General features: G+C 37.7%; 1 protein-coding gene and 1 non-coding gene across 2 annotated transcripts; one reads left to right on the forward strand and one right to left on the reverse strand.

Annotated features, from left to right (window-relative positions):
• Window positions 1-4572: 4572 nt before the first annotated feature.
• Window positions 4573-4679, reverse strand: LOC125470912. The gene has a single exon (XR_007253282.1). It is a non-coding gene; the product is annotated as a small nucleolar RNA R71 (small nucleolar RNA).
• A 4964-nt stretch (window positions 4680-9643) lies between these two features.
• Window positions 9644-13686, forward strand: LOC108867491 (50S ribosomal protein L35, chloroplastic-like). The gene is made up of 3 exons (XM_048570711.1): window positions 9644-9973; window positions 12327-12443; window positions 13232-13686. Exons 1-3 carry the CDS (start codon window positions 9695-9697, stop codon window positions 13307-13309), a joined length of 474 nt encoding a protein of 157 aa, XP_048426668.1. The 5' UTR covers window positions 9644-9694; the 3' UTR covers window positions 13310-13686.
• Window positions 13687-14015: the final 329 nt, after the last annotated feature.

Genomic DNA, 14015 nt, shown 5'->3' on the forward strand with positions numbered 1-14015 from the left:
ACCACTGAAGCAGAGTATAGAGCAGCAGCAATGGCAGCTCAAGAGAATGCATGGCTGGTACAGTTGATGAGTGATATACATCAACCAGTAGATTATCCAGTACCATTGTACTGTGATAACCAATCGGCAATTCGCTTGGCGGAAAATCCAGTCTTTCATGCAAGAACTAAACATGTGGAAGTGCACTACCACTTTATCAGAGAAAAGGTTCTACAAGAAGAGATTGAGATGAGACAGGTCAAGACGAATGATCAAGTTGCGGACTTGTTCACAAAAAGTTTAAGTACAGGCAAGCTCGAAAATTTTCACTGTCTACTCAGCACAGTGCAAAGAATGAGAGCTGACATTGAGGGGGAGTGTTGAGAATCAATGTCAATTGTAGGTGAAGTAGGTGGATGTTGTAGGTGAAGTAAGTGTGTGAGGTTGGTGAAGTAAGTGGAGGTTGTAGGTGAAGTAGGTGGATGTTGTAGGTGAAGTAAGTGTGTGGTGTAGCTTTCATTTGGTTTGCTATAAATACCCAAGTCCTCAAGCATTGTATATCATCCAAGGAAAAACAAAGCCTAGAGCTAAATAAGAAAAGCTTTGCTAATTAGTTTGTTTTGTGAGCTTTCTTTAAGAGTGTGCTCTATTTTCTTCTTCTTGGGATCATTAGAGTTATCTTGGATACTCTTCTTATTCAACAGTTATCACTAAGCCAATAGCACATCAGGGACATGCACAACATTAATCAAACACCACTCACATTGCTAATTTCTTCAAATTGGACACTTTATTGCATGGAATTAATCTCCAAATAGAAGTCTCCATGGCCTCACGCTGCATGCAAATGCAATCCCGTCTTTAATATCTTTATGCCGATCTCCTACTCCAAGTTGTTCCAATCTACGTGTCCCATGTTAACTTGAACTCTGTTATTGCTTCCAGATTGGAGATAATTTGAATCCCATTTATCCCGTATAAGAAAATGTCAAGATGAATCATATTAAAAGATAATTATTATGATAAAAAGCATAGTATTATTCTTCAATAATAACAAAATTATCTTCAGTTTTCCATCCGACGGTTGGAAGCTATGCTCACTCAACGACCTTAATTGTAGAGACCGATGATGTAGAGGCCTTGATTGGAAAAACGACATTTGATGCTATTGACGAAATTTGGATAAACCCTGTCTTTTACCAAATATCCCCACCAAGCTCACATGGGTGAAATGGTGTCTAGGTCGTCGTCGAACATGATATGGCGTCGGTCAAAATGATTCGTCGAACCGAAGAAACACCGAATTAACTTCTCGAATCAGGGCTTTGGATTAGAGTTGATGGTTGAGGAAAATTTCGAATTCGACGCGCTCCACAGTAAGCGTTAAGATTGACATTGATGGTGCCGAATGGGTCAATACCACCGAACTCGGCTCATAGCCCAGCCAAGCTTAGAAAAGCATCTGCACTTGGCCTAAAAATCTTGAACCAATGTCGACAACAATGGCTTTGTAAAAATCGAGGCCATAAAATCTTGGCCTAATTCTTTTCTACCGAATGGCCTCTACTTGACCGTGCAAAGATGTTTATATATATATATATATATATATATATATATATATATATATATCTCTCACAAATGCACCACTAACTCATTTTTAAATGGCCAACCAATCAATTGCTGAAGAGGTATTGGCCTTTTCATTGCTGAGCATTACTCCGACCGAACCTCTTCGGTGGTGGCCTTTCGTCACTTGGCCTTGATTGTAAGGCGACATTCGTGTTTAAGATCCTTGACAAACTCCAACTAATGACTGCTTCACCAAAGAAGGATATCCCACGTGAAAACCTACCACTTGAAATTGGTGGCTTTTCATTTATATCATGAACATATAATCTTTTGCATGCCATCTCTTTTGGCCGTAAAAAATATGATTCCACCAAATTTTTTCTTTACCTGACAAATTCCACCGAGTGGACCAAATGCTTATGAAAAGATCCTCGGCCGAGAGACAACAACTGGCCGAGACTCTACCTGAAAAACTTGTGAAATTGTTGAGTACCACTTCACCACTGAACACCATTTATTGCCCTAGTTGGAACCACCGTTGGCTATTTAGCCGACCTAAAACACCATTAGCACCGGGATCATGGTGAAGCAGCACCTTCAGACCGTCTACTCCACTTGGTCGAATCGGCTAAAGAAAACAAGACTGAGAAAAACTTGCTTCTCGATAGCTCGGTCTACCATCAATTCTCAACCATCGCTTCGGTGAATACTGCTCTTTGTCTGCAACCATCGACAAATACCCATGGTGACTGGAATCCCCAATTTCTCAGTCAATGACAGAAAAATTGAAGCAACATAAATTTGAAGCCAAGACAATGAAGCCGAGAAAAAAAATAAGACTCTAACCGAGGAAATGAAACGGTGGACAAAGAAGCCAAGAAAAAGATAAGACTCTGGGCGTGGAAATGAAACGGTGGATAAATAAGTGAATGAAACAAGAAACAGATTGATGAATCGAATACTTTAACTTAATAAACTAGAATAGTTTTGCAAGGCTACATCGAAATCCCCAGCTATGAACTTAATTACACAACATGATTACAGAATATATAAATATCAAGAACAACATGAGTGAAATTAAAGTTCATAGAAGAAACCCCCTTGAAGCAATTCTGATGTTGAAATCCTTCAAGAACAACGCGGCTGCGTGGTTTCTTCCGTGGTAGCGGATGGTGAAGAGAAATAGGGTTTTGTTTCTGGAAGAAAGGCCAAAGATAGAGAAAAGAGAGAGCTCTGAGCGACCCCCAAGGGGAGCTTGTGAAAAAGTGATATGAAACCCTAGTATTTATAGGCTAAATGGGGTTGTAGCTGATTGCAAGGTGGTCCCCACCATTAAGCCAAAGTTTTGAACGTTTTTCCTTATTTGGCTCCTCCAAATCTGGCTAGATATTCCAATTCCTTTCCCATTCTGCTCCTGGTTTTCTAACAAGCCAGATTTGTCTTGGATTCTTTATTTGGGCTTCAAAACAGGCCACTAAACATCTTTCCAAGTTTGAATAAGGGTCAACCCTAAAAATGGCATTTTTTCACTTCTTTTGTCCGCAAATTGATCCTAAAGTACATGTAACTACACTAACACAAAATAAGGTAAAATGCAACCAATTTAACTCAAAAACATCACAAAGAGACTAGAAATGAATGGTATAAATGCATGAAATATATGAGTTATCAGGGTTTTATCACAAAAGCTCTCGGTGTTAGTTAAAGTGGTGTGATTCTACTTAAAGTACTCTTCTCTTCTCCCTCTATCCGATGTGGGACAAATGGGGCTTCCAATATATTTGCCGAAGCTAAGTTTGGGGATAAACACATTACGTGAGGGGTTTTTCGGACGCCTTCCCTTGCCAGCCTTGGAAGAGCAATTGGTCGCGTTGTGATTATAGCAAGTCTGTTCTGTGATTCTTTTTACCTATGGTATTACCCAACATGTAGAATTTTTTTTTTCTGTAATTTATATATATATATATATATATATATATACATATATAATATAACCGATATATTAACAATAACTAGGAATTAGTTTTTACTAGTGTGTAATACCCACGTGTTGCCACGGGCTTCAAGTTAAGATGAGATGTTAAAAATGAAAAAATTTCGGTTACAAAATAGGAACAACAATAACAACAATGAATTTGAAAAAGCGTTAACTGGAAAAGGTTAAATTTAGATAATATTAAGATACAAATTATAGTTATCCATTCTATTGTAGCAGTTCTATGTATTTTTGGTACAAGGATTACATTCAGTTACAAAACATAGAAATTTCTGGTACAAAGATACAAAAAACATTATAATAACTGAATTTCTTCTAATAACCCCATTTAATATACTTTGTGTTCCAGCTTTTGCATACAAAAAATGAGGAGATGCTGTTGTATGGGGATGCAAAAAATATTGTTGAATTTTGGGCAAAAAAAGATATGTATAGGTTTTTAAACATGTTAAACATGATTTAATATAGATAAACAAAACACGGTAAACATTCTTGATCAGAGGGTAGGAGTGTAGGTGCTTTTGAGAACTTTTGAGAACTTTCTGTCAACTAGTGCTCAAACTAACCATGAAGAAGAGGACAATCAATCTTCTAGATCAACGAGTGTAGGTGCTTATTCTAAGTAGTGCAATTTTGAGCAAGAAGAAGAGATGGCAAACAATGACGATGACAATCGAGCTTTGAACGACTATGCTCAGCCGGTTATACCAAATTCACCCTCGTGCATCTTGTTGCCTGTTGAAGCTAGAAACTATGATCTCAAATCCTCACATTTTCATATGATTTCTTCATTTTATGGTTTACCTAATGAAAATCCGTTAGCCCATATTAAAGAATTCTATAATGTTGTGAGTGGTTTACCTTTGCAGGGAGTGAATGAAGCAAATCTGAGGGTGAGAGTTTTTCCTTAGACATTGAAACATAAGACTAAGGGTTGGCTAATGACTTTAGCACCTGGTTCGCTCACCACTTGGGATGTCGTAGCTAAGAAATTTTTAGAGAAGTTCTTTTCTACTAAAAAGACAACCACTTTGAGAGGACAAATCTTTAACTTTAAGCAAGATGATGGAGAACCTTTCAATGAATGTTGGGAGTGCTTTAAAGGCCTTTTGCTGCAATGTCCACATCATGGGTTACCTCCTTACTTACAAATGCAAATTTTTTATGGTGGATTAACCCAAACATGTCAATCTACTATTGACACTGCAGCAGGTGGGGCTTTGAAGAAAAAGAATGCTTAAGAGTTATATAACATCTATCAGATGTTGGGATCTAATGCTCAACACAAAGATACAAGAGGTAAACGAGCTAGAGTGTATGAAATGAGTTCTCATAAAGATTTTGCATTGCAGGTGGCTGGTTTTGTAAGATCCCACATCATCCAGGGGAGTGATCCTTATATGTATATTCCCATCTCTACCTAGCACGAGGCCTTTTGGGAGCTCACTAGCTTCGGGTTCCATGGGAACTCTGAAGTTAAGCGAGTAGCGCGCGAGAGCACTCCTATGATGGGTGACCCACTGGGAAGTTCAAGTGTGAGTTCTCAGAAAAAAAAATCGTGAGGGCGTGGTCGGGGCCCAAAGCAAACAATATCGTGCTACGGTGGTGGAATGGGCCCGGGATATGGTGGACCCTGGGCCGGGATGTGACAATTTGGTATCAGAGCCTAACCCTGGTAGTGTGGTGTGCTGACGATGACGTCGGGTCCCTAAGGGGGGTGGATTGTAAGATCCCACATCACCTAGGGGAGTGATCCTTATATGTATATTCCCATCTCTATCTAGCACGAGGCCTTTTGGGAGCTCACTGGCTTTGGGTTCCATGAGAACTCCGAAGTTAAGCGAATAGCGCGCGAGAGCACTCATATGATAGGTGACCCACTGGGAAGTTCTCGTGTGAGTTCTCAGAAACAAAACCGTGAAGGCGTGGTCAGGGCCCAAAACGGACAATATCGTGTTATGGTGGTGGAGCGGGCTCGGGATGTGGTGGACCCCGGGCTGGGATGTGATAGGTTTGGAAAAGAAGCTTGATTCCGTGCTTAATATGGTGCCCAAGATAGCTAAGGTGTATGCCATTTGCAACATACCAGGTCATCTTACTTATCAATGCTCAGGTAGTGAGGCTTACCCCGAATTCATCCAAGAGCAAGTGAATTTCATGAACTCTTATAATCAGAGGCCACAAAATGACCCATTCTCTAATACATACAACCCTGGTTAGAGAGACCATCCAAATCTCTCATGGAAAAATAACAATTAGTTTCAAAATTTCCAACCAAAGCATGCTGCTACACTTGAAGATACAGTCAAAATGCTAGCTCAAAATACCGTTCAATTCCAACAAACTACCATTAATACTCTCCAACAACATTCAGTTACTCTAACCAAATGGAAACACAATTAGGTTAGATTGCAGATGCTTTGAGTCAAAGAAAGGCCGAAAAGTTTCCGAGCCAACCAGTGATACTTCAAAGGAACCAAGAATAGGCCAAAGCAATTGCTACACTTAGAAGTGGTAAGGTTATTAATAATGGAGTTGGAAATGAAGTTACTAATGAATCTGATCATGTGAATGCAGGTGTGACTCAAGAAGAGAATGAGAAACCAAATGACGAACCAAGTAATGTCACTTCTTCATTTAAAGTCCCAAATCTTCACAAGGCTGCAAAACCTTACACTCTTCTCATCCCATTTCCTGGAAGACTTGCCAAAGGCAAGCAGGATAAGTCATTTAAAGAAATTTTTGATATTTTAAGTAAAGTGAATGTTAATTTACCTTTTCTTAATGTCATAAGAAATATGCTAGCGTATGGAATCATTTAGTTTTTTAGGAGTTATATTGTAAGTAAAGGAATATGCTAGCTTTAAATTTGTGGCTTATGGAATTCCTAGGTTAATGACATTTTATGAAATCATTTAGTTTTTTAGGAGTTATATTGTAAGCCTTTATTTTTTGTTTTTTCATATTTTTCACTTTAAGTTGTAAGCCTATAAACACTTGTATTTGTAAAGAAGAAGGGGCAAAATTGTTTGAATTATCATATTGATATTTGAGTTGTAAACTCGTTTTTTATGTGCCTTTCTCTTGTTTAAGAGTTTGCATCTTTGTTCTTTCTAGTGTCTACGTTGTAGGCTGGTACTAGAAGCAAAGTTTATAGGGTCTTCACGCCTTTCCTTGCACTAGGAGATATTAAACCCTACCTATCAATCTTATTTTTCATTTTATTTTGTTTCTATCCGTTGCGCCTTGCATCAAAGTGTGGCCGGCCTCTTTGGAAGACAAAGAGAGAAAGAATTTTGCTCTTTTGCCTCAAAGAAAAACCCTTGATGTGGTAAAACTATAAAGTTCCTTTTATAGCACCTCACATTTGAGTGGCAAACTTGCAATTATGCCAAGTTCACTACCACTCACCCTATGGCCGGCCATCCTTTAGTTATTGGGCTATTTGCCCTTTTTTTTTTTTAGTTGTCATACAACTTAAACATAATGGGCCTTGCGTACCAAAACCCTTTTGGGCCTCGAGACCCGAAACTAACTTGAAAGCCCAATACGAACCTTTCGTATAATTAATTAATCTTGACCATTCACAATTAAACCATTTAATTGCTTATCCATCTCATTTATATTTCTTCACTTTCATCCTTACTCGGTGTACGATTCATTAGGTTCGAATTAGTGAGGCAGTGGGCGATTCTTACTCTTAATGATCGATTGTGAATTGAAACTACATTTTAATTCTTCCCTTGATGAAGATTAGTGTTTGCTAATCTTCAGGGCTTCCACAAACCATGAGTGACATCTAGCAGTATGTCATGGCTACCCAAACTAAGTAGAAGTGGTCGGAGAACCTATCCAGTTACAATTACGCTGCAATACGGTCCTTCTCTAATACAATATTCTTAATCACATTATTTGAGTGATAGTTTGTTTCATGTCTACTATCCAATATGATACTTCTCTGTATGATTCAATTGAATGATTTGGAACAAACTTCCTAAGTCATATTCGTATGCTTTGGTCAAAGATTTCCAAATCATATCTCAGAGTATTCTCCCTCCACCATGGAAGGTCAAAGATCCCTTGTTGTGCATTCATATGCGTACATGACTAGATAGCTTGACCCCAACAATGTCGTGGGCACTCTCGATGTAATGCCTTTGACATGATCAAAGATCAAGGACCTAACCATTAGACATCTATGATGTCTCAGGTTAAAGGGCTACTTTGCATATTGCAACTTACGAGTTCTTACATGACATGTATTGTTCGAACTCTCTTTTGATCGTAGTTCAGTGTACTCAATTACCATTTTGAGCGCCTATATGTTTGTCTCTGTGCCCAACACTAAATGACTTGAGACTAGTCATACTCACGCTTGAGTTAACATAACACATACTAACCTTAGCGGATTGTCAATGCTCAATTGTCAATCCTATGGCTAGGAACGTTTTAGGAATGAACATAAGAGAAAGGTCTCGTTAATCTAACTTACTTAGATCACTTCTCTCTTAGATTAAATACATTCCTTGGATTCCCTTATTACTTAAACACATAATACAATAAATAGTGATTAACAATAAGCTTTTCCCTTCATTAAACATATAATAGTTTAACACAATAAGTATTCCAAAAGCTATTACATCAATGAAAGCCTTTGTGGGCATACTAAAGGTGTTCCTCAGCTGGCTGATTCTACAGTTTCGAAGCAGTGTTGTTTATCCAAACTAAAGGTGCTCCTCGGTTGGCTGATTCTACGGTCTCAAAGCAGTGTTGTTTATCCAAACTAAAGGTGTTCCTCGGTTGGCTAATTCTACGGCTCTAGTGTTGTTTATCCAAACTGAAGATGTGTTGGCGGAGAAAAAGAAAATAAAAATCTCAAGTTGTTTGAGAAGTTTACGTAGGGCAATTATGTGTTGAATTGGAGGGGCTTTCTTAATTGCCTGACACTTTGTATTTATAGAGCTACTATACTTGTTTGGCAGCTGACACTTATTGCATAATACAATTGCATTTCAAACTCATGAAGCGATTTACGTTCTGCAGGCCAAAGCCTATGTTTTAGTCGTTTGACTTTTCCAACATGGCTAAAACCTATCTTTATCTCATTCTGACCCCTTTAATTAATCCAAAGCTCAACTCTTGATAATCATCTCTTGTAAACTGGGGCCACATGTTCATTTGTAGCGACCTGATGCACTTCCACTTTATCCCCAAGTCTTGCATGCAATGCCATTTGACTAAGATTCTTGGCATCCTGCCAAAAATATTCGATGGTGCTAATTATCCCACCATCATTTCACAATCTTTATCCATGCATGCATGATAACTTTCTACTACATCACGTCACTATTTTCTTATTTCATCTCTAGGCTAAAGCCTATCATGACCATCATATCCAAGCCATGCCACGAGATAAGAGTCCTCAACTCGAATTGTATTGTTTACTTCCAGATCACAGATATATTTTGCATCCCATTTATCTTGGATAAGAAAACGTTAAGATAATTCCTTATTAAAATATAATTGCTATGATGAAAAATCATAATGTTATCATTTAACAATAACAAAATTATTCTTGCTTCTCCATCTGATAGTGTGGAGCTATACACACTCAACAACCTTGATTGCACGGGCCGATGATGTAAATTTAGATCCAAACACTAACACAACAGTTGGTCCATATTCGTATTCATCTTCTTTGGAGATGTGAACTTTTGTTTGCAACAGAGTGTTTTTGGTTACACATGTTGGAGAGCCTTTAGATTCCGCCCTAAAACGCCAATGCTCCTAGAGTTCCGAAGTAATCCTCATTCTCTTCGCAGTTCTTTTGCTTTTAACTAAAGTTATTTTTAAGTTAAATTAGAAGACATGTCAAAATATTAGTAATGAGACACAAAAAAGACAGATTTGGAACCCATGGTCCTCCTCTCGAGTATGACCGAAACGCGAGTAGTACACCACGTGTTTTTATAAGTGATGAGAAATTTTATTTTTTAAATTATTAACTTTTTAACATATATATCTCACTATTTATATAGTAACATGTGGTGTGTACCACCCGTTGTAGTTACAGTGTATAAGGAGTCGAATTAAACGCTCAAATTTTATCCACAAACTTGTTTTCTGTCAGCGGAAGAAGAGAAGGTAAGAATGGCTTGTGAAGGTGTAACCATGACCATGGCGGCATCGTTTGGTTTAAGATACTCCCCATCGTGCTCTTACCCAACTCAACTCGATCACGGCTCAGTTCAACTCGGTCAGTTCAAGAGGCCCAAACCCTTGAGACTCAGTTCCTCTCAATCTCATAGCATTTCTGGGTTGGACTCGCTTCTTCCCCACAAGCTCTGCGCTATTACTTTCACCCCTCCTCGCCGCCTTAGCTCTCTTACCATCGTCTCAGCCAAAGGCTACAAAATGAAGACCCACAAGGTATTAGTCGTCATTTTTGTTTGGTTACTGGGAAAATCTTTGGAAAATAAGCAATGTGGAATCTGGAGTAGATATTATGATTCTCTTCTTTATTGGTATAGTAGTGAATTCGAATTTGATATTAGTCCACCAAATAAATTCATAGTGAAACCTTGAACTGTGAATTCCTGATGCGTGATTTATACGCACACAAATTAAACCCTCTTTTCGTCAAATTGTAGTATATGTATAAGTAGGGATCGTTCTAGACCGGGGATTAGGAGGGATTGTTAACCACTTGGATTTGACTCAAAAACATAAAATAACAATATGAAACACTATACTAGACTCAAAGAATGCAAAACTAAACTTTAAAACACTAAAACAAACCAAAAGACTCAAACATCACCCAAAACACTCAAAACAGCCTTAAAATCACTTTCTGGGCAGTTTTGAGCACTTTGGTGAATATGACGAATTTTGGGAAATAAATTGAATCAAAACACTTTAAAACATAAACTAAACAAAGTCTAAACACTAAAGAACAAGAAAGTAAAGGGGGGTTTTAAATTGACGAGAATTGAAATAACGAAACAAGTTAATAAACTAGACAGAATGTAAAGATGAATTTGATGGAATTGAATGGATGGGAACCTAGCTAAGGGGTTCATCTCCATACATGTTATACTTGCATAATAAAATGATTTCCAATTGTATTTCAATAAATCATTAATTCTTAACACTCCAAGTTAACCGTGATGCACTAATTAACCTTCAAATCTTCCTAACGTTATTGAATTGGATGATTGCATACGACAACCCAAAACATTCCCCACAAGTCCCCTACATGATTGCATAATAGAGATACAAGCAAGAATCATTACGCTCTATGAAAATTATAAGTGTTGACGGGGCATTCGTTACTATGATTGCATGAAACTTATGCCAAGAATTCGTTTAACGCGATTGTTTATAAGCAACCTCCACTACTTGTGAATATAAGTTCATAACGATTAGGTGAAACTCACTTATATTCTAGCGTCATATTCATGCATGAAAATTAAGTGTGCACTCTTAATAAACATACATAAACAAGTTATCAATCAAATAGTTAAACAAATTGAATCCACAACTTATGAAACGCAATTAGAAGTAATCAAATCAAAATGCAAGTATAAACATATATTTTGAATCACCCCCTAGCTAAGGGGGGTTTAGTTCTTCATAATATTGAAATCAAAGAAACACCTAAACATTCCAACAACTCAAACTTGAATTGTATGAACGTTTAGGCACTCTTCTCTTCCATTCCTCATACGTACAAAACAAAGAGTATTGAAATTAAACATTGAAATCAAAGAAACACCTAAACATTCCAACAACTCAAACTTGAATTGTATGAACGTTTAGGCACTCTTCTCTTCCTCTTCGTTGTAGCACAAGGTCTAAGGATAGTTTGATGGTGTGAATGGTTTGGGGAGTGATGGAAATGGAAGAGGAGTGGTGTTTGGATTTGTAGGGAATTGGTGGATTTGCACGGCAAAGGGGGAGGGGTTTTGGTGAATTTCTGAATATGGAAGAATGAATGAGAATGAATGAAGTGTGTATGGTTTTTATAGGGAGATGGATGGATGGGAGAGGGAACATGACAGCTAGGTTGCATGTGCAAATGCTAGAATTCTGAAATGGTGATGGGAGATGCATGTGGCTGATTTATGCATGTGATTAAAGGGAGTGCATGTTTGAAAGATTAAAGGGACATGTGGGGGTGGAAATGATGAATGAAATGCATGTGAATGTTTGGTGGCTGAAATGATGAAGTGGGAAGTGCATGTGCTGAAATGATAAAGGGGGAAGTGCATGTGGGTTGGAAATATAAAAGGGGAATGCATGTGGCTGCAAGGTGTGGTGAATGATGATGAATGCATGTGGATTAAAGAGTGAATGGTGGCTGCAAAGTGAATGAATAATGAAATGGGAAAGCATGTGCAAGGTTTTGGTGTGAATGATTGAATGTGCATGTGGCTGCAATGGATTAGGAATCCTTCAATTTCGTCCATCCTCTTGGCTCCAAGCATATGATATCCATTTCAATCTCTAATTTGCTCCAAAATGCTCCAAAATGCATCTGTTTGCTTCCTTAGCCATATGAACCTAAAAACACACGAAAATGGCTTAAACTACTAAAACAACTATGAATTAACAATATAAATGCACGAAAACAAGCTAAGTAAGTCGCCTAAATATGCTCCTATCAATTCCCCCAATCAAATCCAACTTAGGCCGTTGTTTGTTGTTGTTTAATTGTTAGCCTTCAAAATTTTATTTGTTTTGTCATCTAAATAGTAAGTATTTGGTGAATTATTGTTGATAGGCTTCAGCGAAACGCTTCAGGGTGACGGGTAGAGGAAAACTAGTTCGTAGGAGAGCTGGAAAGCAACATTTACTTGTAAAGAAGAATGCCAAGAGGAGAACTCGACTCTCCAAAATGGTGCGTTTTGTATAACTTATCTCCACTTTCAATTAGAGAACTATGTTCAATTAGTATATATTTCCCTCCACTTTCAATTGTCTAATGTTTTGTTATAGAATGATTTTCTTTGAAACATTCAATGTTTGACTCAAGGAGTTTATGTTTGAATTTAATTTGCGATATTACCATGATTTTAAGGGCTCATTCTGAACCCTACTACTTTTAGAACCAGTTCAAGTGAAACTTGAGCAAGAAATGGTTCCTTCTCACTTATCAACAATTTGTTCATGAACTTTGAAAAAATTGGTACATAGTTTGCAATCGCTTTATCATTTGTTCTTGTTCTAGAGAAATAATGATTGTCTTCTCATCCATTACCCATTTGAGTTTGTTATCTTGTCTGTTGTATGCTTCATATGTTCATAGCATTTATCATTATCGGTGTGGTTTTTTTTTTTTTTTTTTTTTTTGAGTTGGCTTGTTTTAAAGCTCAACTTCAAAAGGCAAGGCAATGCCATCAATAGCTTGCAATTTGGAAAGAGTGAACAGTTGAAATTGGGGAAGGAGAAGCTTTGGAGTGAGCTTTTCGTGGGAAAAGTGAAAAAGTAATGTTTCTTATGTTACTTGGTTCTTATAAACCCATCTAGCTCGTCCAAATGAATGGATATGGCTCATCTAAATGAACCATAGGTCCATAACCCACCAATTACCGAGCACTCAACCCACACACCCCCACCATCTAGATGCCCACAGGTTTAGTACTGCTACTCGGTTTCTTATGTTAGTTTGGCTTTTGCCATGTGCAGCATGCAGTTAGTCGAAGTGACTATGACAACGTGATTGGAGCCTTGCCATATCTAAAAGTAAATAGGAAGGCAGAGTAAAGGTGATTTCCAAACTTGATGCAAATGGAATTTCTGACGCATGCTCTTTTATTTCTCAAATCTTTGTACAAGTGTTTGATCTTTTTTTTTCTTCAATGATGTTTATTTCCTTGCCAATTGAGGGTGTTGCTGTTACATTTTCAAAGTACGGACATATATCATGGAAATACTAACTTTTTATATAGTTTCCTCTTTTGCAAGATTCTAGAACTTGGGTCTGCTGGTAAATGCAAACAATATGATAACATGCTATGATGCAATTTATTCTATGTGCTTCATTTTGGGCAGCCTAGTTGCACGTGAGGCAGAGTGTCAGTGTTGTGCTATGAATTGCAAACTTATATTTATTATTGATAGAATAGGTCTATCGTCTTTTATTTATCATTCATCGTACCATGGAAGGATTGGTTTTAGCATTTGTCTGTGGATTGTTTTACTGCTGTTACATCGTGCACTTAGTCTTCCCTGTGTGTTAAACTGGGCTGTGGTAATACTGTTATAGAAGGTGATGAGGTAATAGTATAGTTATGGATAAGTAGATGTCTAGCGGGTTCTCATTTTTTTTACTGTTGCCAAGGTGCTTCGGAGTCTTGTATCCCCCAGTTTCCTAACTACATTTAAAATGCAAGTGGTCCTTTACTACAGTGGTGAAAAGAAGTTCAACCCTTGCCAAACGGCGTGAGTTCGAACCCTGTTGGTAGTTAAT

Source organism: the organism of the source record quoted next, unplaced genomic scaffold, assembly GCF_019419815.1.
Source record: "Pyrus x bretschneideri cultivar Hongxiangsu unplaced genomic scaffold, Pyrus_bretschneideri_v1 Contig54, whole genome shotgun sequence".
Classification (NCBI taxonomy): domain Eukaryota; kingdom Viridiplantae; phylum Streptophyta; class Magnoliopsida; order Rosales; family Rosaceae; genus Pyrus; species Pyrus x bretschneideri.

Bases quoted from the DNA above. Each gene is read 5' to 3' on its own strand.
- LOC108867491 (XM_048570711.1), top strand. From the start codon at position 9,695: ATGGCTTGTGAAGGTGTAACCATGACCATGGCGGCATCGTTTGGTTTA. The intron at 9,974-12,326 runs GTATTAGTCGTC...TATTGTTGATAG, and splicing joins ACAAAATGAAGACCCACAAG to GCTTCAGCGAAACGCTTCAG. The intron at 12,444-13,231 runs GTGCGTTTTGTA...TGCCATGTGCAG, and splicing joins GAACTCGACTCTCCAAAATG to CATGCAGTTAGTCGAAGTGA.